This window comes from Vulpes vulpes, chromosome 7 (assembly GCF_048418805.1).
Source record: "Vulpes vulpes isolate BD-2025 chromosome 7, VulVul3, whole genome shotgun sequence".
Classification (NCBI taxonomy): domain Eukaryota; kingdom Metazoa; phylum Chordata; class Mammalia; order Carnivora; family Canidae; genus Vulpes; species Vulpes vulpes.
The window spans coordinates 19098888-19126318 of record NC_132786.1 but is presented as its reverse complement, the minus strand read 5'-3'; the positions used below and the strand labels follow the sequence as shown (position 1 = coordinate 19126318).

The following is a 27431-nucleotide window of genomic DNA, read 5'->3' as shown; positions in this document are numbered from 1 at the left end:
TATATGAGTTAAAAAGAAAATGACCAAATGCTTACATGGAGCGCTGCCAGCCCTGGCTGGCAGAAGACACCCTGTGGTCAATACCACTCACCTATTGCTTTCACTACAACTTTCCACAGGGGCCCCAAGGGCAAAGCATGTTACTACTCTGTGTTCAAGGAAAAGCCAACTTCTTGTAAGTGGGTGCGTATTTCTTAAAAATGAATTTCCCCTTCATTCTCACTGCTTATAAACAGTGCAGGCAGTAGTGATGCTCTCTGAAGGCATACTTCGTTTCAAGCACCCTGGGCCTAGGGTCTGATGACAATACCTACACCGTCACAAAGAAACCACTTTTACATCACTTCTGAATGGGGAGCCATACATACATTGCAAACAATAAAAATAAGCACACACCTCAGAAATGTTCAGAAAATAATCCATATCTTAGCTGCACATGGAAGAAGCCCTGGTATAAACCAAGGGCTAGAACATCAATTAAGTCACAAATATTCTTAGTTTTCATTCTGCAGAAGTCACGATGCAGATTGCTGCTGTATTCCTGAGTCGTGTACAGCAGCCTCCTCTGTAAGGCTGCTGTTCGTGGATACACTAGGTAAGTAAAGAGCTTTCTAGGATGAAAAGTTGTTTTCCACTCTTTGGTGCCCTAAGAACCTGGGGTATCTGATGGAAACAGCAGGCAAAGAGATCAAGAGGCAGATGTAAGAGATGGCACTCTTCTGAGAAGGTAATGAGCACTATCATGTTCATCTTTCTCCAAGGTCCCCCCTAGTGACAGCTGAGCCAAGACCACTGACCCTTGCTGGCCCCTGGGCACGAGGAAGCAGCCCTGGCATAGATGAAGGAGAGGCACCTCCATGCCTCTGCCCATGCTGTCCCTCCCCCTGTCACATCCAGATGGCCTTCCTTCTCTCTGTCCACCTGTCCTGTCCACCAACTCAGTTAAAACATGTCATTCTCTGTAAACTATCCTGATACCTCCCTTCAATGCCCAACAAAATGAAATCACCCTTCTCTAGCAGCCTCTGGGCACCTTTCCTGAACCTCTTTTACAGAGCTTGTGCTATTTTAGAATTTCTTATTCAAGTGTCTATTTCTCCCGAAAACCTGCTAGCCCCTTGAAAGCTGAGAGCTTGCTTCATTTGTGTTCATCTGGTGCATGGGAAGTGTTCAATAACTCTTTGGTGGAGGATGGGTGATGGATGGAGAGATGGATGAAGAGGGGATAAAGTACAGTATCCCAAAGCAGGGAGAGTTCTGAGTTTCAAAAAATAGAATCCCTCTCTGCCTACATACAGGGAGAGGGCAGAAATGGGAAAATGACCACCACAGACGGCTGCCCTTGTGGGTTTCCCATGTCAGACGATGGTGGCGAACAAAGGTCTACATGAATCTTTACCCAGGGAAGCCAACAGCTCATAATTCATCCGCATCACGTCTCTGTACAGCTCCTTCTGCCGCTTGACTAGCATGCCCCACTCCTCCCGGGTGAAATACACCGCCACATCCTCAAACACCACAGGAACCTCCTCAAACAGCCCCTCTTCAGAAGGATCCTGCAACAAAGAGCAGCAGTCACTCAACACGCCTCTTCTGCCAGACACCCAGCGTGGTATTCTCAGGGTCTTTGTCAAGGCCTGTTTCTCTTGGGAGGCTTGCCAAGAGGCCCAGATATAACTCTGAGGAATTAATGTATCCATCAAAAGTCAAAGAAGCAAATTTGTGAGGCCCCAAGTTAGTAGGTAAAACACAAATGAGCCTCAGTCTGATCCTAGGGTGTCTTAGGAGGAAATAAAAATGCAGTGAAGAACAGAAGCCCTAGCAGAGCCTTACAAATGCACCTTGCCCTCTACAGTCCTAAGGGGGTTCCTTCTACTCATCTATGACTATGCTTCCAGCACCTGCTAAGATGTTCCACTGGGAGAGGAAGGAAGAAGTAGTACAGAAGAACGAGAGATGGTGATATTCAGTGACTTGGTTTACACGTGCCTTATTGCTAAAAGAATTCAAATTACAAATGGCTAGACATATTTTATTAGCTTCTAACACTCAGAAGGAATATGAACATGAAGAGTAATGAACTTTGTCACTTTTCTAGCTTCTGGAAAAATTCAAGCTTACTGACTTTATCTGGGCCCTTATGATGTGAGGTAAGAGGAACACCTGAGCTATTCTCCTTGGAAAACCGGAAGGGTAGTCAAAATGATTTCTAGTATAATCCTGCTTATGTAAAATAGTTGAGAGATGGCAAAGGATCTCTTTACTCAAAATTTCAGATAATACAGTTTTCTTATAGCCAACTTTGCAAAGAACTAAGAACTTACAAAGTACCCGTGAGGTGAGAGCTAGAGCTTCAGGACCCGCTGTGCACAGGGAGCAGAGCGGGAGCGCTGGCTGGTGGCCACGCTCTGGCACAGGTCAGCACCACAAGAGCCCTTGGACTTGGGCCATGTCCATCTCCCTGACGCTCTGTGTCCCCCCCATCAAGTTGAGTTCAATTGTACTTGCTCTACCAGCCTCAGAGCAGCATCAAAGACATTACATAAAACAACGTGTTTGTGAGGAAATTTTGCAATGTTTAACAGTGCTGGGTGATTCTGAAGGTACAGTTGAAAAAAATCTCTGAAATTAATTATTTCTGGTTGTGTATTATTTATTGAGTTCTATGATTTCTCTAGGTTGTGTATAAAGATTATCATCCTGAACTTAGACGTTTCCCTTATATCAGAAATTGGAATGTTCTGTCCCACTAATTATGTTTTGTTATCTGTGAAAGGAGATGAAAATAATAGGGCTGTTGTCTTAAATAAATGAGATATAATACAGGGCACCTGGGTGGCTTTGTTGGTTAAGTGCCAACTCTTGGTTTTGGCTCAGGTCATGATCTCAAAGTGGTGAGCTGGAGCCCTTCATCAGGCTCCATATTCAGTGTGGAGTCTGCTTGAGATTCTCCCTCTCCCTCTGCTCATCCCCCTATGCGCACTCACGCTGTCTCTGAAATAAATGAATGAATGAATAAATGAGATAACACTAGTAAAGCACATAAAACAGTGCCCGACATACCATAAGCATGCTAGGATACAGAACACACCCTTATAATGTTTGCAGCAGGTATGGCTATTTTAATTTTCCCAACATTGTCATACCACACTATTGTTTCTGGTATGGAATCCTTCCCTTTGAGACATGGCAATCACTACAAGCACATTACCTGGCCACAGGGTTCAGCAGCGTCATTACACAAAATGGTGACATTTGAAGAGCTGTGTGTATCATCAACAATTTCTTTTTGCCTCAACTCAGAAATGCAGTCTAGATACAATGCTGGAAGTGTTCCATGCCCCCCGGGGTCCTCCAGTTCGGCTCCTGGGCTGGGCAGGAGCTGGGCCATGTTGTCATAGGCTCCCAGAGGTCCTGGGGGGTACAAGATGGGGTAATCTGCCGTGAAGAGGTGCTCCGGGCTGCCCAGTACATCTACAGATTCCTCTCGGATGCTATGGAAACGGTCTGCCCAGATGGGATCCCGAGCTGCCAAGGCACTGACACAGAACAGGTGAGCTTTGCTCTTGGCATGGTATTTGAGAGTCTCCACCTTGAATGGTCCTGTATAACCTTCTATTAATCTTGAACGTTTGTCCCTGACAGATGGGTACTCGCGGCAAGCAGAGCAAAATAGAGCCGTCTGTTCCTCATTCATGACCAACCATGGGAATTGCGCAAACCAAGACTTCTGGATAGAGCGGGGTTTCAAGGGTTTTTTGCTTTTCCCTGCATAGTCTACCGCAGTGTTGCCACACTCTGTGCTGACATGGGACAGGCAAGCTTTCTTCTGCGGTGGCACGTCCTGTCCAGCTTCTCTGGCTGGACTTTGCACATTCCTTTCTTCCATGCAGCCCACCTTGTTTTTCCCTTTGGAGAAAAGAAACCAATGGAATTTGCTCTGAAATCCTATAGTTAGGGCTACTGCAGCTTATGAGCCTCTCGGCTATAGCAAATAGGAAACCTGGAAATGACATGCAAGAGTGGCACAGGCTCTGCTTGGAATTTCTTTCAACCCCCAGCTCCCCAGGCCTACCTCATTTGACCTGGAAGAAAATCACAAGAGCTTTAAGCATCTCCCTCTTTATTAAATTAAATTTAATTAATTAATTAACTAATTTTAAGACTTTATTTATTTATTTATCCATGAGAGACACAGAGAAAGGCAGAGGCATAGGCAGAGGGAGAAGCAGGTGTCTCGCAGGGAGCCCAATGCGGAACTCGATCCCGCATCCCGGAATCATGACCTGAGCCAAAGGCAGAAGCTCAACCGCTAAGTCACCCAGGCATCCCTTAAATTTAAATTTAAAGGGCAAATATGGCCAAAAATAGATCTCTACAGTTCTAGCTTTGCAAACTAAGATAGTGGCACCACCTTCAGGAGTTCCAACTTATTTATGGATAAGAATGCTGAACTCTGGGCACCTGGGTGGCGCATTCGGTGAAGCATCTGCCTTCGGCTCAGGTCACGATCTTGGGGTCTGTGGATCAGCCCCGCATTGGGTTCCCCGCGGGGAACCTGCTTCTTCCTCTCCCTCTGCCCCTCTCCCTGCTTGTGTGCTCTCTCACTTTTGCTCTCTCTCAAATAATAAATAATAAAAAAAAGAGCATTGAACTTCATAAAATGTCAGTTAAAGAAGGTAATTAAAAACGAAATACTCAAGTCTATGCTCAGCAGGAATCCCCTTCTATGGTAACCCCACTACACGGGCATTTGCACTTTGCTCACGTGTCTTTGGGGCAAGTGAACAACCTACCTTCTGGGTACATGGCTGTGGTCCCCAGAGTCAGCCTTAAGCTGTGATCCATTTTTAAGTAACTTCCCCCTGGGGTTGCTATTCTAGCCCTCCATTTTTTTTTAAAGATTTTATTGATTTATCCGTGAGAAACAGAGAGAAAGAGAGAGAGAGAGGCAGAGACCCAGGCAGAGGGATACCCCTGCAGGGAGCCCGATGTGGGACTTGATCCCAGGTCTCCAGGATCACATCCTGAGCTGAAGGCAGACGTTTTAACCGCTGAGCCATCCAGGGGTCCCTACTCCAGCCCTCCGGAGAAACACAAGTCGTCTCTGACACCATAGCCCCTCCAAAGATGCGAAAACTCTCACAAACTCACTGCGATTTTTCTTCCTCAAGCTAAACTAGAAGTTTCTTTATTCACTCCTCGGTTGAAACGTGGGTTAGGCAGCGCTGAACTCCTCAAGAGCCATTTCCTATGTACCAACATAAGTGCAGATGCCCGCTGGCCAAGGACTCAACAGTATTTGCTCCAGGCCAACAGACCAGTCTACACAACTGTAGCCAACCCAGGAGCACAAAGTGGCTAATAAGGAGTAAGCGGGTTCAAAATGAAGAGCCAACCCTGGGAAAACAAAATAAAACAATTTAGTATCTCTGAAGCCTTGGGCTTCCTGTAGTCCATCTGAGACAGGTCACAAGAGAGAGCAGATTCCTAGGAGTTGGCTCCTGTAAGAACTTGTTCTGCCTCCCTTTTCTCCTGCAGCAGGGGCTGCTTAAAACTAAGCAGCATCTCATCTAACGACTAGATGTCATCTGGCCTGGCCCTAGCCAAGCCAGGCTTATCAAAGGAGAAAAGCCAAGATAAATCCCTAGAACTTAGTGGAGATCTGTTCATTCATTCAGCAATTATTTATTGTGCAATTGCTGTGTGCCTGGCATTGTCCTCAGCACTGGGAATATAGCAGTCGGTAAGACAGAGGCATGCCTTTATGGAAGTTAGCATATATAATTATAAATCAACATATACTCCCAAGCAGGGGCACAGCGGCTCAGCTGTGCTCAGCAGCTGAGCATCTGCCTTTGGCTCAGGGCGTGATCCCGGGGTCCTGGGATCGAATTCCACATCAGGCTCCTTGCAGGGAGCCTGCTTCTCCCTCTGCCTATGTCTTTGCCTCTCTCTGTGTCTCTCATAAATAAATAAAATCTTTATATAAAAAATACTCTTGGGCAGCCCTAGTGGCTCAGCGGTTTAGCGCCGCCTTTGGCCTGCGGTGTGATCCTGGGGACCTGGGATCGAGTCCCACGTCGGGCTCCCTGCATGGAGCCTGCTTCCTCCTCTGCCTGTGTCTCTACCTCTCTCTCTCTCTCTCTCTGTGTCTGCCATGAATAAATAAATAAAATCTTTAAAAAGAAATATTCTTAGGTAGAAATAAAATAAAGGGAGATGGACAGGTGGAACAATGGAGTAATGCTGGAGGAGGTGTGTATATTTCAGATAAGGTCACGGCTGGGGAAGGATAGCATTCATGTGTGAGTTGGCAGAGAACAGGGAGAGGCCAAGGATAAGACAGGAGTCCTGGTGCCCATCTTTCCACTCCTTCTCTCCATCTGGCATCCCTGGTCCTGTGCAGGTCCATACTCACCTGGGTGGTGACTCAGGAGAGTCCTCTGGCCCTGGACATTGCCTAGCCATGGCTCTGGCCCCCGCTCAAACTTATAGAACAGCTCTGGGTTGGCAATAGTTGGTCCTGAGTCAGGAACAGAGAGAAGCACTTATGAAGTCTTGGATCCAGGTCACATCACAAATGCAATGAGGCTAAAAAGGTATGAAAACTAGTACTTCAGAACAGAGGCTCATAAACTCAAATGCTGAGAGGGACCAGATACCATAACTGAGGAAACCAGGCCAGGCAAGGAGGCTGTGGTGACCTGTTGGGGGGGAGGGGGGTAGCTGCTGCTTCTCTCCAGGGGAGGCCACCACGTGGAATGCAGGGTCAGTGCTGCCAGACCGTCCTGCTTTTCAAGAGAAACCAGAAATCATAATTCCATGTGAAAACTCCCAGTGTTAAATACTGACAATTTATTTAAATATTGTAAAGAAACTGGGGTGCCTGGCTGGCTCAGTTGGAAGAGCCTGTGGCTCTTGATCTCGGAGTCATGAGTTCAAGCCCCATGTTAGATATAGAGATTACTTAAATAAATTTTTAAAAAATTGTTTTAAATATTGTTAAAAACCCAAGCAAAAGTCACAAAAGAAAAAAAAAAAAGGCCCATGAGCTGCTACTCTACAAATTTTGGTATAAAAGAATGAGCAGTTTTCAAACTGGTTTTGGCACACATAGGAGAACACCCAACCCAGCTGCAATCCTTCCACCTACAGAGCTGAGACTGTTGCTCCCATTAGTCTGGGTGGTTCAGTTGGTTAAGCATCTGACTCTGTATCGGCTCAGGTCATGATCTCAGGATGGTGGGATCAGGCCCTGAGCTGGGCTCTGTGCTCAGCGTAGATTCTACTGGAGATTCTCTTTCCCTTTCCTTCCACCCCTCTCCCCACTCTTTCTCTAAATAAATAAATAAAATCTTACAACAAAAACAAAAAAAAAAGTGAAAGGGTTTGGTCGAAGGCACACCAGTGTCACATGGTGGAGTCTGGAACTAAGAGCAGGTTCCCACATGGCAGATGACACTCTTTCTACTACCATGCACTACCTCCAGTGCCCTACAGGCACCTGAAACAAAATCCACACTGCAGTTCCACAGACCAAAGGTGGTGCTTCCCACCTGGAAGCACCCTATAATATGGTGAGTCATCCCTATAATATGGCGAGTCATCAGGGTCCAGTGTTGACATGTCTGACTTCCCCACTTCTCTTGGCCAATTAAAGAGGAGAAAAGAAAGGGTGGTATGTGAATCCAGGTGCAGTTAAGTTACAAATGGGACTGAGCAGATGAATTATGTAAACAGGCCTGAAAAAAATGGTAGGATACCAGAAAATTCTCAAGTATGTCATAATTGGATACAGTTTGGAATGGTGCTCCAGACTCAGGTGGTGGGAAAGGGAACAGGAGCCCATACCTAGCTGTGCCACCAGCTTGTCAGAACCACAGATCTCCTTCTGTTGCTGACTCAGCAGCATCCATTCCTCCTGAAGCAAGTATACAGTGATGTCATCAAACGTCACAGGAGCCTGGAGGGAAAAATGGCACCAGCTAAGTACCAACATCCTCCTTAGTTTTCCACATCTGTGTTCATGACCACCTGAGGGCACCTGTACTCTGGGCACCTATCAGACTGGGGGGAGGGGCATTGTCCATCTACATAGAGACCTTTCTCACCTTCTGGGTCCAAGTCACAGTGGGAATGAGACTTTCTTCTAGGAAGGGCCACACACCGAAACACAAGTCATCAAGAAGGCTGACTCAGGAATTCCATTATCCTTTCCCTGTGTGCTCTTCGCCTGCCACAGTACCCAGCACTTCTCCGCAAGAGCCTCAGCAACAACCTATGGCACATGCTTGTGCAAAATCTTGAACCTGGTAAGGAGAATGTATCTGATTCCTGGAAACAATCCAAAGTCATTCAGAACTATGTCAATGAAATCAGTGATCAAGATAGGCAAAAGCTTTAGATTAGAGAACCATATCCCATGGGGTTTGTAAAGTGGCTCTGTTCTGCCAAAAAGTACTGGAGTGAGATGGCAGATTGGACAAGCACTCTGAATTTTGCATCCTCCCTGTGAATTTAAAAGACATTCTCCCCACCAAACATGCCAAAGCAAAACACCCACTAGGGTGGGAAACAAAACAAGGGGACAAAAGTCATACAGTTCTGGACACTGAGGAGATCCAAGAAAATCAAATCCTCACCCAGCAGCAGACAGATTGAGAAATAACGCAATTGATAGCAGAAAATCCAAAGGCGGTTCAGGATCTGCAGCGCTGAAAGCCTCCAGCCTGGGAGTGAAGGCAGTAAGGCTAGGACAACAGGAATGGCGTTGGCCAGCAAATGCCTGCCCAGATTCCCCTGCATGGCTCTGTGCTACAAGCCCCCTCTTTTATGGACTCAGAGCTTTGGTTAAAATCTGGGTTTCCGATTACACAGTGTTAGCTAACAGCTGGACTAGCAGACAGCAGAGGAAAGACTCTCTCAGGGCTGAAGAAACCAAAACAGATGGTTGCAAGGGGAGGAGGCAGGTAGGAACATGATATGAACGTGAGGCATTGAGAAGAAAACTTTACAAAAATAAAACTATCATTGTAGCCTCAGAGAGGTAAACTGCTGCGGCCATGCAACAAACCATTATAAAATAAATAAGCAAAAAAGGAAATAGAACACATTGCTCTTTTATCATTTTAATTTCGTACTACAAACACTTATCACCTAGTTTAATAAATAAAATTATTAACAAAAAAATAAATTCCCCACCACCAAAGCAAAACATCTTGGGAAACAATCTCTTTGGGGTAAATAAAAGTTCTTCTAGAGTAACAACTGTGAAAGGAACCCATTCATACCTATTTATGACAAGTTTTAGTATATTTGTCTAAAATTGCCTTGTAACTTTATGGTCAGATTACAAGCACATAAAATACCTATTTTAACTTCAACAGTAGAAACTTCTTGAGAAAAACAATACAGACCATTCTTATCTGTCACTGTTGAGTTGTATATTTAAAAAATAATTCGAGTACTTTTCTAATGAGTCAATACATGTTCACTGCAGAAAATTTAGACAATGAGCAGAAAAAAATGTATTAAGATCATCCACAATCACCTTACTAAAAAAGAATTAGGGATCCCTGGGTGGCTCAGCGGTTTGGCGCCTGCCTTGGCCCAGGGTGCGATCCTGGAGTCCTGGGATTGAGTCCCGCGTCGGGCTCCCAGGATGGAGCTTGCTTCTCCTTCCTCCTGTGTCTCTGCCTCTCTCTCTCTCTCTTTCTCTATCATAAATAAATAAATCTTAAAAAAAAAAAAGATTCTCACGGAGTTTTTTTTAAAAAAAAAGAATCACTATTGATATTTGGTATGTAACCTTCTAGACTTTTGTCTATGAATATGTATTAATGAATAATTTCAAAAATAAAAATGATTTGGAAACACAATGGTCCAAAATCTTTGGGACACAGCAAAAGCAGTCTAAGAGGGAAGTTTAAGATGAGGCTTACCTCAAGAAACAAGAAAATCTCAATCTAACCTTATATCTAATGGAACTAGAAAAAGAAGAACTAGAAAAGCCCAAAGAAATAAATTATTAAGACCAGAGTGGAAATGAATGAAATACAGACAAAAAAAAAAAAAGAAAGAAAGAAAGAAAAAGAAAAGATTAATGAAACCAAGAGTTCGTTCTTTGAAAAGATAAACAAAATTGATAAACCTTCAGTCAAACTCATCAAGAAAAAAAGAGAGAAGACTCAAATAAAATCAAAAATAAAGGAGAAATAACAATGGATACCACAGAAATATAAAGGATAAGAATACTACAAAAAATTATATGTCAACAATTGAACAACCTAGAAGAAATGGTAAATTCCTGGAAACATACAATCTTCCAAAACTAAATCAGGAAGAAATAGAAATTTTGAACAGACTGATTACTAATAATGAAATTTATTTGGTAATCAAAAAATTCCCAACAAACAAAAGTCCAGGACCAGATGGCTTCACAGATGAATTCTACCAAATATTTATAATTTTTTTTTTTATGATAGTCACAGAGAGAGAGAGAGAATGGCAGAAGGAGAAGCAGGCTCCATACAGGGAGCCCGACGTGGGATTCGATCCCAGGTCTTCAGGATCGCGCCCTGGGCCAAAGGCAGGCGCCAAACTGCTGCGACACCCAGGGATCCCTCTACCAAATATTTAAAGAAGAGTTAATACCTAGTCCTCTCAAAATTCTAAAAAATAGAAAAGGAAGGAAAACCTCCCAATTCATTTTATGAGGCTAGCATTAACCAAAATCAGACAAAAATACCACCAACCCCCCCCCCCCAAAGAGAGAGAGAGAGAGAGAGAGAGAGAACTACAGGCCAACATCCATGATCAACATGGGCAAAAATCCTCAACAAATGTTAGCAAACTGAATTCAACAACACAATTAAAGCATCATTCACCATAATCAAGTGGGATTTATTCCAGAGATACAAGGATGGTTAAATATTCACAAATCAATCAATGTGATACATCACATTAACAAAAGGAGGCATAGGGGCACCTGGGTGGCTCAGTGGTTGAGCAGAGCATGGTCCCCAGGTCCTGGGATCGAGTCCCACAATAAGATCCCCACAGGGAGCTTGCTTCTCTCTGTGCCTCTCATGAATAAATAAATAAAATCTTAAAAAAAAAAGTTAGAATAGAAGTCATATCATCTCAAAAGATGCATAAAAAGCATTTGACAAAAATAAACATCTCTTCATGATAAAAACTCTCAACAGAGGTTTAGAGGAAACATATATCAACATAATAAAGGCCATATATGAAAAGCCCACAGTTGACATCATACTAAAAGATGAAAAACTGAAAGCTTTTCCTCTAAGATCAGAAACAAGACAAGGATGTCTACTTTCATCACTGTTGTTCAAGACAGTACTGGAAGTCCTAGGCTGCAGCAATCAGATAAGAAAAAGAAATAAAAGGCATCTAAATTGCTAAGGAAAAAGTAAAGCTATCACTATTCACAGATGACATGATACTACACATAGAAAACCCTAAAGACTCCACCAAAAAGCTACTAGAATAAATTCTATAAAGTTGCAGGATATAAAATTAATATACAGAAATCTGTTGCATTTCTCTACATTAATAGCAACGTAGCAGAAAGAGAAATTATGAAAACAATTTCATTTAAAATTGAACTGAAAAGAATAAAATACCTAGGAATAGAAAACTATAAGATATTGATGAAAAAAATGAAGACAATATACACACAAATGGAAAGATATACCATGCTCATGGATTGAAAGAATTAATACTGTTAAAATGTCCATATTATCCAAAGCAATCTACAGATTCAATGCAATCCATATCAAGAAACCAACAGCACTTTTCACAGAACTATAACAAATAATGCTAAAATTTGTATGGAACCACAAAAGACCTCGAATAACCAAAGCAATCTTTAGAAAAAAGACTAAAGCTGGAGATATTATAATCCCAGATTTCAAGATATACTACAAAGCTATAATAATCTAAACAATATGGTCCTGGCACAAAAATAGATACAGATCAATAGAACAGGATAGACAACCCAGAAATAAACCTTCTCATAGATGGTCAATTAATTTATGACAGTGGAGGCAAGCATATACAATGAGGAAAAGACAAACTTTTCAATAAATGGTGCTTGGAAAACTAGACAGCTACATGCAAAAGAGTGAAATTGGACCACTTTCTTATATCATACACAAAAAAACTTCCAAAATGGATTAAAGACCTAAATGTGAGAACTAAAATCATATAAAACTCCTAAAACAAAAAACATAGGCACTGATTTCTTGGACTTCAATCTTAGCAACATATTTACAGATGTCTCCTCAGGAAAGGGAAATAAAAGCACAACTAAACTATTGGGATCACACCAAAATAAAAAGCTCTTACACAGTGAAGGAAACCATCAACAAAACAAAAAGGCAACCTACTGAATGGGAGAAGATATTTTTAAAGGATATATCTGATAAAGGGTTAATATCCAAAATACATAAAGAACTTATACAACTAAGCACCAAAAAAAAAAAAATCTGATTAAAAAATGCAGAGGATTTGGACAGATATTTTTCCAAAGAAGACATACATATAGCCAACAGACACATGAAATAATGTTCAACATCACTCATAATCAAGGAAATGCAAATCAAACCACAATGAGGTATCACTTCACACCAGTCAGAATAGCTAGTATCAAAGACAATAACAGAGGCCCTTGGCTGGCTCAGTCAGCAGGGCATGTGACTCTCGATCTCACGGTTGTGAGTTCGAGCCCCACATTGGGTGTAGAGATTACTTTAAAATTAAAAAATCTTTTAAAAAAGAGACAAGAAATAACAAGTACTGGTGAGGAGTGAGGATATGGAGAAACGGGAACACTCATGCACTGTTGGTTAGAATGTAAATTGGTGCAGCCACTGTGAGGAGGGGTCCTCAAAAAATTAAAAATAGAAATACTATGTGATCCATAATTCTACTACTGGATATTGATCCAAAGAAAGCAAAAATACTAATTCAAAAAGATATATGCACCCCCATGCTTATTGAAGCATTATTTACAATAGCCAAGATATGGAAGCAACTTGTGTCCATTGATAATTGAATGGATAAAGAAGGGATGCCTGGGTGGCTCAGCGGTTGAGCGCCTGCCTTCAGCCCATGGCGTGATCCTGGAGTCCCAGGATCAAGTCCCACATCAGGCTTCCTGGAGGGAGACTGCTTCTCCCTCCGCCTATGTCTCTAAATCTCTCTCTCTGCCTCTCATGAATAAATAAGTTAAATTTTTTTAAGAAATGAATGGATAAAGAAGATGTCATACAAATATATGTGATCTATTTATCATATATAGAGAGAATGGAATATGCAACAACATGGACGGACCTAGAAGGTATTATGCTAAGTGAAATAAGTCAGACAAAAAAGACAAATAGAATATAACTTTACTTATATGTGGAGTCTAAGAAACAAAAATTAACAAAAAAACTGAAACAGACTCATAAATACAGAGAACTGATGGTTGCCAGAGGGATGGAGGGATGGTGGTAGGAGAAATAAGCAAAAGGGATTAAGAGGTACAAACTTCCAGTTACAAAATAAATAAGATACGAGGATGAACAATATAGAATGGGGAATATAGTCAATAATATTTAATAATGTGCAGTGACAGGTGGGGACTTCGCTTGCAGTGAGCCCTGAGTAATGTACAGAATTGTCCAACCACTATGTTGTACACTTGAAACAAATACATCATATGGCAATTATACTTCATTAATAAAATTTTTTTAGATTTTATTATTTTAAAAAATTTACTCATGAGAGACACAGACAGAGGCAGAGACATAGGCAGAGGGAGAAGCAGGCTCCTCGCAGGGAGGTCAACACAGCACTCAATTCCTGGGCCTGGAATCACGCCCTGAGCTGAAGGCAGATGCTCCACCACTGAGCCACCCAGGTGTGTCCCAATAATAAAATTAAAAAAAAAAAAAAAAAAGAATTGTTCTGCCAAAGGTATATGTTTTAAATAACTATTTGCTCTCAAAGTGTCTTCCAAAGCAAAATGTGATTTTGTTTCCAAATCCTGCTGGAAGATCGGCTCCACTAAAACAAGGCAGACAGGAAAGGGGTACACATAAGAAATGGTTAAGGAGAGCCAACATGGAAAGTAGGAAGAGAACACTTGAGATTATACTGAAGGTGGATCTCAGGATGATTACTGTATACCAGGACTAGCAAGGCAGCTGTTCCGATTGGGACAGGTTAAACCTGTGACCAAAGATGAGCAGGGCTCCCTGTTCATGCCCATCTCTCCCTCTTTCTTCCTGAAGGAACAGGTGGGCTTATCATGAAAGCCAATGGACCCACCACTTTAGCTTTAGCATCCACAAGGATGAAGAGTATGGCCAGAACTGAATGCTTAGATAATAAGGAAGTATTTTCCCAACAAGAATGACTGCCTTACCTCTGGTATTTCTTTTAGCCAGTATGATGGCAAGCACTTTCTGATTCCAAGTGACCTCAATGTAAAGAAAACACAATTTCATATTTATATATAACTCAAAGGCTATCTCTGGATGTTCTATTTTAAAGATTTTTTTAATTATTAGAGAGAGAGAGAGAGAGAGAGGCAGAGACATAGGCAGAGGGAGAAGCAGACTCCATGCAGGGAGCCTGATGTGGGACTCAATCCCGGGACTCCAGGATCACACCCTGAGCCAAAGGCAGATGCTCAACCACTGAGCAACCTAGGAATCCCTGGATGTTCTATTTTAGTGGTTCCCATTGTCTACAGGGCAGAACTCTGACTTTGCCCAGCACCAAGTTCTGTGGATGTGAACAACCCACCTTCCTAACTTTAGTTCTATGTATTGCCTCACCTGGAATCTCTATTGCAGACAGATCAGTGTAACTGCAATCACTTAACATATCTTGTACCTTTCCTCCCCCTACATACCCAACTTTTAGGTTCCCTGACTGCCTATTTCCTCCTAGCTACTTAGTCTACCCACTCATCAGGTTCCCATTCACATTCCATCTCTTTCATGAGGGATTTACTAACCACCTGGGCTAAGCATTTCTTTCCCCTAAGCAAAGAAGCCTTGGCATCCCTCATGGAGCTAGAGATACTCAGGAAGCCTATGCTGATTGGCTTATTTTATAACAGCCTTCACCATCACCTACCCTTTCCCCCCCACCACATTATGCAGAAAGTTTTTCATAGGCACTTAACTATTTCATGCAACATAGATTTATTATTTGCTTCTTATGTGTTTGGTGCATGGTGATCCTAAGATATGGAAAACAAAATCACCATTGCAAAGAGATTAAAATCTATCAGGCGATGACAGACATCAATAATATAAGTGCAATAATAGGGCAGCCTGGGTGGCTCAGTGGTTTAGTGCCACCTTTGGCCCAGGGCATGCTTCTGGAGACCCAGGATCAAGTCCCACATTGGGCTCCCTGCATGAAGCCTGCTTCTCCCTCTGCGTGTGTCTCTGCCTCTGTGTGTGTGTGTGTGTCTCTCATGAATAAATAAATAAAATCTTTTTAAAAATAAGTGCAATAATAGAAATGGCACTTCCATGGAAAAGACAGATGGAGGAGGAACCAGAAATTTTGAGGCAAGAAATACATACACAATAAGTACTCCTAATTGGTAGCACCAAAAATCAAATGTGTCCCAGAGGGCACATAAGGTGTCAGACTGCAGTGTTCTTTTTTTTTTTTTTTTTAAGATTTTATTTATTTATTCATGAGAGACACACACAGAGAGAGAGAGAGAGAGGCAGAGACACAGTCAGAGGGAGAAGCAGACTCCATGCAGGGAGCCCGACGTGGGACTTGATCCTAGGTCTCCAGGATCAGGCCGTGGGACTCAATCCTGGGTCTCCAGGATCAGGCCCTGGGCTGAAGGCGGCACTAAACCGCTGAGCCACCGGCACTGTCCCTGCAGTGTTCTTCAGAACATTCACAGCCTGTAGCAGAGGGGGTTCCTGTAATGATGCTACAAGTCATTTATTCCAAAAATACTGAGAACTTATAAAATGCCAGATGCTGCTCCATTGCTCTAGCTGGGGATATAGCAAGGAGTAAAGTCAGCATACATGTAAATAAAAACACGTGAGAATTTTATATAGTGATAAGGGCTGTGAAGAAAATAAAACAGGATAATGGAATAGAGTGGTGGGGCAAGCTTTGAATTCTATCCATTATTTTGCCAATGGCAAGCAAGATACCCCAAACCTAACCCAATAGGCCAAGACTGCTTTTAGTTAATAAATACAAAACAACACCAAAAGAAGATACTAATAATAGATCAAGTTACTACCTGAAGTAGACCCCCAGTCTTGAGTAGTCCCAGCCTTGAGCCAAATATATAAATATTTGTGTATGTGTGTGTGTGTGTGTGTACAGAATGGAACTTTAGAACAGCACAGACATTCCATCCAGCCTAGTTGCTGCCACTCATTTGCAAGATATCTAACACTGCCAGTTTGTTCAGCAATCACTTTATTTCATCTTTGGATAACCTTCTAATTTCCCAGATTAGAGAACTGAAGCATTTGGAAAGGGTGAGCATCTTTTTGAGACACTCTGCAATCAGAATTAGTATCAAAAATGAAAATCCCAGTTCCCAGGGCTTTCAAGTAGTGGTTGGGCCTAAACAGGACTTTAAATCTCTCCCCTACCTCCCAAAATGTGTGCATTTCTCTCTTCTCCCATTAAAAGCTAAGAAAGCCCTTTATCTGATACGTCATTTGCAAATATCTTCTCCCATTCTGTAGGTTGTCTTTTAGTTTTGTTGACTGTTTCTTTTGCTGTGCAAAAGATTCTTATTTTGATGAAGTCCCAATAGTTCATTTTTGCTTTTGTTTCTCTTGCCTTCATGGATATATCTTGCAAGAAGTTACTGTGGCCAAGTTCAAAAAGGGTGTTGCCATATCAGATAAAGGGCTAGTATCCAAGATCTATAAAGAACTTATGAAACTCAACAGCAAAGAAACCAACAATCCAATCCTGAAGTGGGCAAAAGACATGAACAGAAATGTCACAGAGGAAGACACAGACATGGCCAACAAGCACATGAGAAAATGTTCCGCATCACTGGCCATCAGGGAAATACAAATCAAAACCACAATGAGACACCACCTCACACCAGTGAGAATGGGGAACATTAACAAGGCAGGAAACCACAAATGTTGGAGAGGATGCGGAGAAAGGGGAACCCTCCTGCACTGTTGGTGGGAATGTGAACTGGTACAGCCACTCTGGAAAACTGTGTGGAGGTTCCTCAAAGAGTTAAAAATAGATCTGCCCTACGACCCAGCAATTGCACTGCTGGGGATTTACCCCAAAGATACAGATGCAATGAAACACCGGGACACCTGCACCACGATGTTTATAGCAGCAATGTCCAAAATAGCCACACTGTGGAAGGAGCCTCGGTGTCCATCGAAAGATGAATGGATAAAGATGTGGTCTATGTTTACAATGGAATATTACTCAGCCATTAAAAACGACAAATACCCACTATTTGCTTCAATGTGGATGGAACTGGAGGGTATTATGCTGAGTGAAGTAAGTCAATCAGGGAAGGACAAACATTATATGGTCTCATTCATTTGGGGAATATAAAAAATAGTGAAAGGGAATAAAGGGGAAAAGATAACAAATAAGTGGGAAATATCAGAAAGGGAGACAGAACATAAGAAACTCCTAAATCTGGGAAACAAACTAGGGGTGGTAGAAAGGGAGGTGGGCGGGGGGTGGAGGTGACTGGGTGACGGGCACTGAGGGGGGCACTTGATGGGATGAGCACTGGGTGTTATTCTATATGTTGGCAATTGAACACCAATAAAAAATAAATTTATATATATAAAAAAAAGCTAAGAAAGCCTAGGGATGCTTAAGTGGCTCAGTCAGTTAAGTGTTTGACTCTTGATTTCAGCTCAGGTTATGATCTCAGGGTCATGAGACTGAGCCCTGGGGCTCTGTGCTGGACATGAAGTCTGCTTAAGATTCTCTTTCTCCTCAGGAGAAAGGGGAACCGTTGTACACTGTTGGTAGGAATGCAAGCTGGTGCAGCTGCTCTGGAAAATGGTATGGAAGTTCCTCAAAAAAGTTGAAAATAGAGCTACCTTACAACCTGGCAATTGCACTGCTGGGTATTTACCCCAAAGATAGATATGTAGTGATCTGAAGGGTCACCTGCACCCCAATGTTTAGAGCAGCAATGTCCACAAGAGCCGAACTATGGAAAGAGTCTAGATGTCCAGAAAGATGAATAAAGACGTAGTATATGTATACAAGGGACTACTACTCAGCCATCAAAAAAAAAAAAAAAAAGAAAGAAATCTTGCCATTCACAACAACACGGGTGGAACTAAAAGGCATTATGCTCAGTGAAATAAGTCAATCAGAGAAAGACAATTATCATATGATCTCACTTACGTGGAATTTAAGATACAAAACAGGATCAGAGCGGAAAAGAGGAGAAAATAAAACAAGATGAAATCAGAGAGGCAGATAAATCATAAGACTCTTAATCATAGGAAACAAACTGAGGGTTGCTGGAAAGGAAGTAGCGGGGGATGCAGTAACTGGGTGATGAGCATTAGGGGGGCTCCTGATGGAATGAGCGCTGGGTGTTATATAAAAGTGATGAATCACTGACCTCAACTAACAATATAGTATATGTCAATTAACTGAATTTAAACAAAAAAAATTTGTAAAAGACTCTCTCCCTCTGCCCCTCCCCTACTTGCTTGCTCTCTAAAAAATAAAAAAATAATACAAATAAAAATAAAATGTAACAAAAGCTAAGAGAGCCTACAACTACACAGAATAGCTTGAAATCAACCTCAAATCACTAATTCCAATTTTCAATGCCCATTGCTTATGACCCTTCTTCCGCATTACATTTTGCTCCCAAAACTAGGTCTAATTGAAACTAATCAGCAGATACTACCTGAGAGTAAGGGCCATTTCCTTTACTTCTCTGCTACTCCTAGAGTGCTTAACATGAGGGTGGTGCACCGTTCACCTTCAATCTTTCTTTAGTTAGGTTCTGTCCAGCTTTATTTGTCAGAGGGTTTACCTTGGTTGTTTCAACTGTGAAATGCATCACTGTAGCTTGTGGAGGGGTGCGAATGTGAAGAGAGGCTTAAGCAGGGAGTAACTTCTGGTAACTTAGTCCTTCCCAGCCTTTCCAAGAGCAGCTACAGAGTGAACACAACCTCATCATCCTTTCTCTCTTTTGTCCATGGGACAATCCTTCTAGGCTTGTCCTCTTACTGAACACAAATCTGTGGGAGGGCTCCTCCGGGGAATGTGGTCACCTCGTGTGTGTCCTGTATCCCACCATCTCCCTCGGTCAACCACTGACCACATATGTTTGTTAACTTTCTTCGTTGATTTTTTTTTTTTTTTTTTTTTTTAAGGAGAGACTCCATACACACTTGAAAACATTGTGGAAGGAATTCCCCCTGTGCCAAAGAAACAATCCTCAAGAACTGGCAGCAGGCAGCAAAGAACATCCAGAAAGATCCTAGTCCCCAAAGGCTGCCACTGTGTCCACGTCAAATGGCTACAACCAAGCTGGTCAAGCCTCCGAGCTCCAGCAATCCTGTCAAACTCGCTTAACTCTACCCTCGAGCACTTTCTCCCACCATTTCTTCCAGCGCAGCCTCCTGCCCCAAGCCTGAAGGAAGTTTATGGCTATACTTCCCGTCAATGCTCACGAAGATACTACACGAAGTAGACACGCTAGCAACTTTAAGTGGGCAAGAAGTATGCCAGATGCCTTCTCTTTTTCTTCTGGGCCCTTTCTTGGGAGGGGGGATGTAGTCACCGCCAAACCCTCACCCTACTCTCGGGAATCCCTACCGCGTTGGCTTCCACTACGGTCCTACTCAGGCTTAAAACACGCTGGGCCTCTTGGACACTCCGGACCGAGCTGTGGGAGGCACCTTTCCACCACCGCACTGGGCGGTCCCCCGCCCCGGCATCAAGCGAGCGGCCACTGCGCCGAGGGCGGCTCGGCGGCGGGAGACAGCGGGGGCAGGGAGGCCGCGCGGGGCTCGGAGCGGGTTCGTTCGCTCCTCCCTGCGACCCCCGCCCGGAGAAGGCCGCCCCAGTGCGGAGGGAGCGGCGGCGGGCGAGCGGGCGAGTCCTTCCCTGCAAGGCTGGCTCATCCGCGGGGCCTCCGCCCGTACCGCCCGCCTCGCGGGAGCCCAGGTCAGGGATCTACGGGACGGGAGTGGGCGGCCCCAGGGCCCTTCCAGGCCTACCTTCCCCGACTCCCTGGGCTCCATGGCCCCGCCTGCGGTGGCCGGTGCTGAGACCCCGCCACTGCCTCCAGGCCGCCCCCTCCCCCCGCGGCCTGGCCTGAGGACGCCGCCGCCACCGCCGCGACCACTTTGGGGACCGGGGCCCCCAGAGGGCAGGGCGCCCGGACGGGGAGGGCGCGCGGCCGGGAACTGGCTCTCGCACGTCGGGGGAGCGGTAACACTCCCGGCGCCTGGAGAGGCGAGCGGCGGGGACGAGCGTCGTACCGAGCGAACCGCTTTACGGCAGCCGCCGGGCCCGAGACGGCGGGGCATCACGGGAAGCGTAGTCCGGCCTCGTTCAGCGGCTCTCAAGCTGCTATTGGCTCCCGAAATGCGGGGCCCTGATTGGACGCCGAGCAGCTCGCTCTCGGTCCTTCCCGCCTGGCTCGAGGGCGCTGCGGATTCGGTGGCACCTGCGGCGGCACCCTGGGACCCTGCGTTTAGGGCCAAGCGTTCTCATCGGGCTGTTAGACTGCCTGTTCTTGTGTCTGTTCCCTCGCACTTTTAGGGTCGGTGTCAACCTTGAAGGTTTCAGATTTTATTTAATCTAGAAGGGCAATCTTTTTTATTAATTTTAGTTTTTTAAAAAATTTTATTTTACATTCATTCAAAAAAGCACCATTGGTTGCCTACCATGTGCCAGGCACGGTGCAAGGTTTGGGAATGCACAGCTGAATGAAACAAAACTTTGCCTTCAAGGAGCTTACAGTCTACTGGGGAGACAGACCAAAAACAGGTTAACTATAAAATAAAGACACAAGGGCAAGGAAAGAGGTAAGCACGAGACCCTGCCAAAGCACACTTTGTCACCATCTAGGGTATGGTGGTGGGAGTATATGGGATGGTTGGCCAAGGATTTCCTGAGGGAGTGTCACCTGAACTGGATTAAGGGTAGGTGTTAGAGAGGTGAGGTGCTGTGGGTGGAAGTGCGTACCTCCCAAATTTGTATGTAACCCTTGTGTGGTGGTATTTAGATATGGGGCCTTTGGGAGGTAAACTGGTTTAGAGGAGATCATGAGGATGGGGCTCTCATGATGGGAGTGGCGTCCTTATAAGAAGAGACACCAGAGAGCTTGTTGTCTCTCTCCACCAGATGAGGAAACGGTGAGAAGACAGCTGTCTGTAAGCCAGGAAGATAGTTCCCACCAGAACTCAGCCATGCTGGCATCTGGCCTTGAACTCCCACTTGAAACAGTGAAAAAATAAATATCTGCTGTTTAAGCCACCTGATCTATGGTATTTTGTTATGGTAACCTGAGCGAACTACAACAGAAAAGGAAGAAAGTTGTTGCTAAGAGGACAGTTGGCCCTAAGAAATAGCATAAGCGAAGCCAGACAGGTGAGCAAACGGTATGTGCAGGGATGGTGTAAGGCAGGAAATTATGGGACATGGCACTGGAGAGATACTTGGGGGCTGGATGTGGAAGGCAGTGTATGCTACCTTAGGGTGTTTGAAATGAGTTTTAAGCTGGTGACTGGTGTGGGCAAATTTGCACTTTAGTTGGGTAAGTCATACTGCATAGTAGAGGGTGAATTTAAGGAGGAAAGAAAGAAGACCAAATTCAATTAAAATATGCTTGCTCCCTTTTCCTTCCTCTCTCTCTCTCTCTTTTAATATTTTATGTATTTATTTGAGAGAAAGAGAGAGAGGGCCTGCATGAGTAGGTGGAGGGGCAGAGAGAGAGAGGGAGAAGCAGGCTCCCCACTGAGCAGGGAGCCCAGTGGGGGACTCAGTCCCAGAATCCTGGAATCCCATGACCTGAGCCAAAGGCAGATGCTTAACCAGCTGAGCCTTATCTTTCAAAGACATGAAAGAAGACTTCACCTGCCTCTAATTTGACCTCAGTCTCTACTTTCTAACTGATTACTCTTTCCAGCTTATGTCTCAACTCAGGCAAAGCATCCTCTGATGGGAACCAAAACCCTCCCCTCAAACAATAAGGACTGCCCCAAGCCCCAAGACCCCACATGACTGACCTCAAGATAATGATCCACCTGACCTTTCCTGCACATCTGCCTGTACCCACCAACTTGTGTCCCTTATTGTCCTCCTATAAACCTAGAAGTATTTTCAGCATTTTGGAGATAGTCTTTGAGACATTAGTCTGCTGTCTTCCCAGTGGTCGCCTTACTGAAATAAATTCCTTTCACCACTGCTCACCTCCCTGCCTTTAGATTTTGTCAGCAGTGAGTGGCCAAAGCTGGTCTGTTGGGGACCCCCCAAGTCAGATGCTCTTGCACCCCTGTGTCCTGGTTACAGACATAAAATTATAAGAACTAATTAGAACAATATATTGTTTGGTTTGTAATATATACGAGTGCAATATGCATAATAATAATAGTAATAGTAAATAGTAAAGTGCAAAAAATCTTAACTGTGTAACTTGATGTGGTTTTTTTTTTAAGATTTTATTTATTTATTCATGAGAGACACGGAATGAAGAGAGAGAGAGAGAGAGAGAGAGAGGCAGAGGGAGAAGCAGGCTCCGTGCAGGGAGCCTGACGTGAGACTCGATCCCAGGTCTCCAAGATCACACCCTGGGCTGAAGGCGGTGCTAAACCGCTGAGCCACTCGGGCTACCCTCGATGTGTTTTTACATGTGTTCCAGGTAGCCACCACTCAGATCAGATACAGAAAATTTCCAGCACTCCAGAAAGCTCCCTTGTGGCCCTCCCTTTATGTATACATACAGGGAAAATGACAGAAAGTAAGGAAGTGATTATTATAAAGGCGTTGGTAAAATTAACTATTAACATATCTGATGTACTTTTACATATGTGTGTTTTAAGCCACAATTCAAAGTTCTAAATAAAAAATAAAATTTTTTATTTTAAATTTTTACTAAATTTTTACTTTGCCACACTGATTGTTAAGTATTTTGATTATCACCCCTGAGTAGGTCCCAAGTAACCATTCTCTGCTATTCAGGTCTGTTCTCCTAGCCAGGGTTGAAGAGAGCTAAACTCAGCAGGGGTTGATAAGAATACCTTTTCTAGAAATGTGAGAGTTCAATCCATGTGAGTAGAACTGTAATATTTGACCTCAGCTCAGGCTGCCATAACAACATAGAGAGAAATTTACTTTCCTGGAGTTCTGGAGACTGGAAGTCCCAGATCCGGTGCCAGCATGATTGGTTCTGGTGAGACTTCTCTTCCTGGCTTGCAGGTGTCACAACCTCCCTGCACGCTGATAATGACCTCTTCTCTGTGTACTCATGGTTGGGGGGCGGGATGAGCTCTCTGGTTTCTCTTCTAAGGACACTAATCCTATCTGCTTTATGACCTCATTTAACCTTAAATTACCTCTGGATAGGCCCTATTTCCTATTTCCAAATATAGTCAGTTTGTGGCTTTGTGTGCTTCCAGCAGCCTCCCTCTGGCCAGGTGCAGTCACTGGGAGGGGAGCCTGTATTGTTGAGAAAGAGCAATGAGACAAATGCACAGAAATGAGATGGAAGACTCCAGGTGGCCTTCTAATCTCCAGCTCCCAGCTCAACCATAACTGTACCTCTCTGTATGTACCCTGGAAAGCTGTATTTCTGCCCATGAGTTATTTCTTCCCTGTCTCATTATAGCAAACTCTTTTCTCAGGGTTTAAAAATTGGAGGTGAGGGTGCCTGGGTGGCTCAGTCGGTAAAGCATCTGCCTTCAGCTCAGGTCAGGATCCCAGGGTCCTGGGATCAAATTCTGCATCAGGCTCTCTGCTCAGCAGGGAGTCTTCTTCTCTCTCTACCCCTCCTCCCTGCTTGTGATCTCTCTCTCTCTCGTGCTCTCTCTCAAATAACATCTTTTAAAAAAAATAAAAATTGGAATTGAGGTGGTTGAGACAGCTAGCATTGTTAATTGAAAAAGTTTCTCCATGAAAAGGTACAGAAATATGGGGCATCTGGGTGGCTCAGTGGTTGAGTGTCTGTGTGCGTTTGGTCACAATCCCGGGGTCCTGGGATCGAGTCCCACATTGGGCTCCCTGCGGGCAGCCTCCGTCTCCCTCTGCCTCTCTCTGTCTCTCATGAATAAATTTTTAAAAATAGGTACAGAAAGATGGGGCAGTATCTGGAGAGAAATGGGGATCAAGAGATCAAGAGAGAGAGAGTGGGATCAAGATAGGAGGCTAAATATGAGACACAAGATCATGTTTCTGTTTCTGCTTTTGATGGGAAAGGAACTGATGGTTTAAGCACAGGTGGGATGATGCAGGGAACCAGGACCACAGTACCAAGGGCCCTTTCCAGGGGTAAGGGACACTTCTAGATGACACCATGAGGGAAGAAGGAGAAGATGGAGGATGGAGGTTTGTTTTGTAGATTTGTTACAGATTTTCCCATCTGATGACATCTCTGTGAGACAAGGTCATCTCGTGGAAGTGAAGAGCAGGGTGGGAGGGCAGCAGAGAGAAGGCATGCATAGTCATTGCAGAGAAAAGAAATAGAGTTCATGGGGAAACAGAGTAGGTAGAATGGCAGATTGAATTAAAGGCTTGTTTGAGGTTTGTGATCACAAACATAAGGTAAAAACACCCCATCTGCAAAAATTCTGTCTAGAAACTCATTACTCTGAGTTGGTGTATTGCCAGGTGGGTATGAATGTAGTTAGAAAAGCAAAGGATTTCATGGTACTTGCATTGGAGTGATTTAGAATGACAGGCGGTTCTCATTTCCAGCTAGGCGCACATGGAATTACCCACGAGGCTCCCAAAGAATCTGATTTAATGGGTTCAGGATGGGGCCTGGGCATTGGTAGGGTTTCAAAAGCTCCTCGGATGATTCTAACGTGCAGTCAGTGATGAGAATCACCGTGCAGACCATGAATCCTGAGGGGCAACAGGAGGCAGCTAATGAAAAGTGAGAACCTGGTAGGCTCAGTGAATTTGAAATAAATGATAGCGATGGGGAACTAGAGCAAGTAAGCCGGAAGGATGGGAAGGCATGATCGGTAAGTAAATATTTGAAAGTGTTTGCAGACGGCTGAATTGTGGAATGAAGGGGAAGGTCATTGCACTCGAGGTGGTGAAGACTGAATGGATTATCCACATGGACTCTGAGTGTCCACGACAAGGACACTCTGAACTGAAGTCTTCTCTGGATGATGGGGACTGGCAGTTGGAAGCAGGAGAGGGTGGTGGGGCTGGGTGGCACCAGCTACACAGGAACTCTTTGCGGGAAAAAGGGGCAGAACTGGCTAGCAGAAGCCATGCACCAGAGAGCTTCAGACTTTATATGCAACCTGCTGATGTGGAAACAGGCATATACATGGGAAGTGACTTGCCCAAGTTCACCAGCATGGCAGATTCACAGAAGCCTCCTGGCGACAGTCCTTGTGCAGGGCTCAGACCCATTCTGCCCCCCTTCCCCCTCTGGTCCCCAGAAGCAGACTCTGCACACAGGCTTGCTGTGAATGTCACTTTATTTGGGATATGCTGGTACCAGGGCATGGAGCAGATTGGTCAGCTGGGGAGGAAAGGGACAGTGCCTCTGAGCCTGGTGATTGCATCAGTGGGGCAAGGCAGCCTCATGCAGCTGAGCCATCAGTGCTTTGAGAAATCACCTCCTGGAGGATAAATGAGGGGGAGAGGCACTAGCAAAGAGGCAGTGGTCAGGCTGGGGAGGGATGCAGCTGGAGGGAGGGTGGTGGAGCAAACTGGCAGGAGAGGAAGAAGCCCGGAGAAAGGCCAGCTCTTGCCCTGTGCCCTACCCAGGCTAGGTATCAGCACCCCTGCACCTGTTTCTTTCCTCTGCCACAGTGTGGCCTCGGGGACCTAAGGATAACCAGGCACCTGGCAGGCGCTTCACACCTGTGCTCTCCCTCAGCCCTCCCAAGGAGCCTGTGGGGATTGCCGGCCTGGTGGTAAGGCTAAGGTCACGGGTGCTCAGCAAGGAAGGAAAGATGGGCTGGTTTGATGGATCAGCAGCTCTGATGGACTCCAAACCCCCAAGCTTGTGTCTATTGGAGGAGAACTCAACAACAGAGCCGAGAAGCAGAAGGAGCAGGTCGGAAGGGGTCAGGAAGGAAGAATCTCGGGAAGAATCCCGAGAAGCCTGTGAGTTGGGAAATGGGTGCCTTTGGGAAGGCCTGCGCCTGTCCCCACTCCACCCTGGAATTCCCCCCACCAGCGCCCCCCCAGACCCACCGAGGCAGGCGCTGCACTGGCAGCTGCGGATGGCCGGCAGCACCACCGGTTCCGTGCGGCCGCCAGGACAGCGTAGATTCAGGATGCGCACGGGGCTCTCGGGGTCCAGGCTGTAGCTGCAGCAGCCGCACTGGCTCTGCAGGTACGGCTCCTGCGGGAGGGTTCCGCTGAGCTGGACAGCTGGATGGGGCCAAGCAGTGGGCCCCAACCACCTGTCTCCCCCTACCCCACCCCAGGGCCTTTCCCAGTGGAGGGAGAGCCAGACCCTGACACTCCCTGTCCAGCTAGGCCAACCCGTGGGGGAGGGGGAGGAGCAGGGTTGCACCCTCTGGGTCCCAGGAGAACAAGTGCAGGGCAGCAGTCTGGCCATCCTCTGGGACATGCTCACGATGCCTTGCCAGGAATGTCCGGGACAATGCTATGTCCCACCGAGCTTTTCTTCACTACCTGATAGGCTGTGATTTCAGAGCCTAATTTAGCTCCTTCATACCCTTCCTGTTGATGTCCTGGTAGGCCCACACCAGAAGCAGTCCGTCCCTGCCCCCCTGTCTGTCGTCCCCATAGCCCCCCCCCTCCCCGGCAGGGGTGGAGGCCTGCAGTAAGCTCTTGAGCCCAAGCCCTGCTGAGGGGCATGGAGCCAAGCAGTAGGTGGAAGTCACCACACTGGGGAAAATTTCACCCCTGGCTTATCTTCCCTTGAGATTAACCTCGTCCCTCACCTCCCCTGGGCTTTGCTCAGGTCTAGGCTCGCAGTGGTAGGCCCTTGGGGGTGCACAGCAGCCCCCTCGCTCACCTCAGGCATGACGTTGGTGCTGGATGGGCAGTACCCAGCACAGTAGCTCACTTCCACCTGGTCTAGGTAGCAGGGGCCTTTGGTGAGGTTGCGCAGCTCTGTGAGATGCCGGCAGGAAGCTGACTGCTCTTCTGTGGGGAGGAGCAGGTGAGTGCAGGAGGTGGGGGCAGGGCAGAGAAAGAAGGCCCCCCTGAAGGGACTCCAG

At 45.2% G+C, this 27431-nt stretch overlaps 2 protein-coding genes across 11 annotated transcripts in view; both read right to left on the bottom strand.

Annotated features, from left to right (window-relative positions):
- ZNF862 (zinc finger protein 862) overlaps positions 1-20550 on the bottom strand; it is a 36404-nt gene extending 15854 nt beyond the window's left edge. Inside the window, exons 1-6 of one of the 2 annotated variants that reach the window (XM_025993844.2) lie at positions 20268-20499; positions 8115-8312; positions 7855-7966; positions 6422-6526; positions 3212-3909; positions 1400-1556 (exon numbers count right to left, since the gene is read on the bottom strand). In XM_025993844.2, coding sequence (XP_025849629.1) covers positions 1400-1556; positions 3212-3909; positions 6422-6526; positions 7855-7915 — 1021 coding nt within the window. In that variant the 5' untranslated portion in view covers positions 7916-7966; positions 8115-8312; positions 20268-20499. Of the gene's footprint in view, positions 1-1399; positions 1557-3211; positions 3910-6421; positions 6527-7854; positions 7967-8114; positions 8313-20267 lie in introns of both variants that reach the window. The other variant, XM_025993843.2, reaches the window with a different exon arrangement.
- A 5141-nt stretch (positions 20551-25691) lies between these two features.
- The window catches only part of SSPO (SCO-spondin), a 51804-nt gene continuing 50064 nt past the window's right edge, over positions 25692-27431 (bottom strand). For 8 of the 9 annotated variants that reach the window (XM_072765056.1, XM_072765057.1, XM_072765058.1 and 5 more), the window contains 3 exons: positions 27227-27357; positions 26434-26584; positions 25692-25853 (listed from right to left, as the gene is read on the bottom strand). In XM_072765056.1, coding sequence (XP_072621157.1) covers positions 25831-25853; positions 26434-26584; positions 27227-27357 — 305 coding nt within the window. In that variant the 3' untranslated portion in view covers positions 25692-25830. The remainder of the gene's footprint in view (positions 25854-26433; positions 26585-27226; positions 27358-27431) is intronic. The other variant, XM_072765054.1, reaches the window with a different exon arrangement.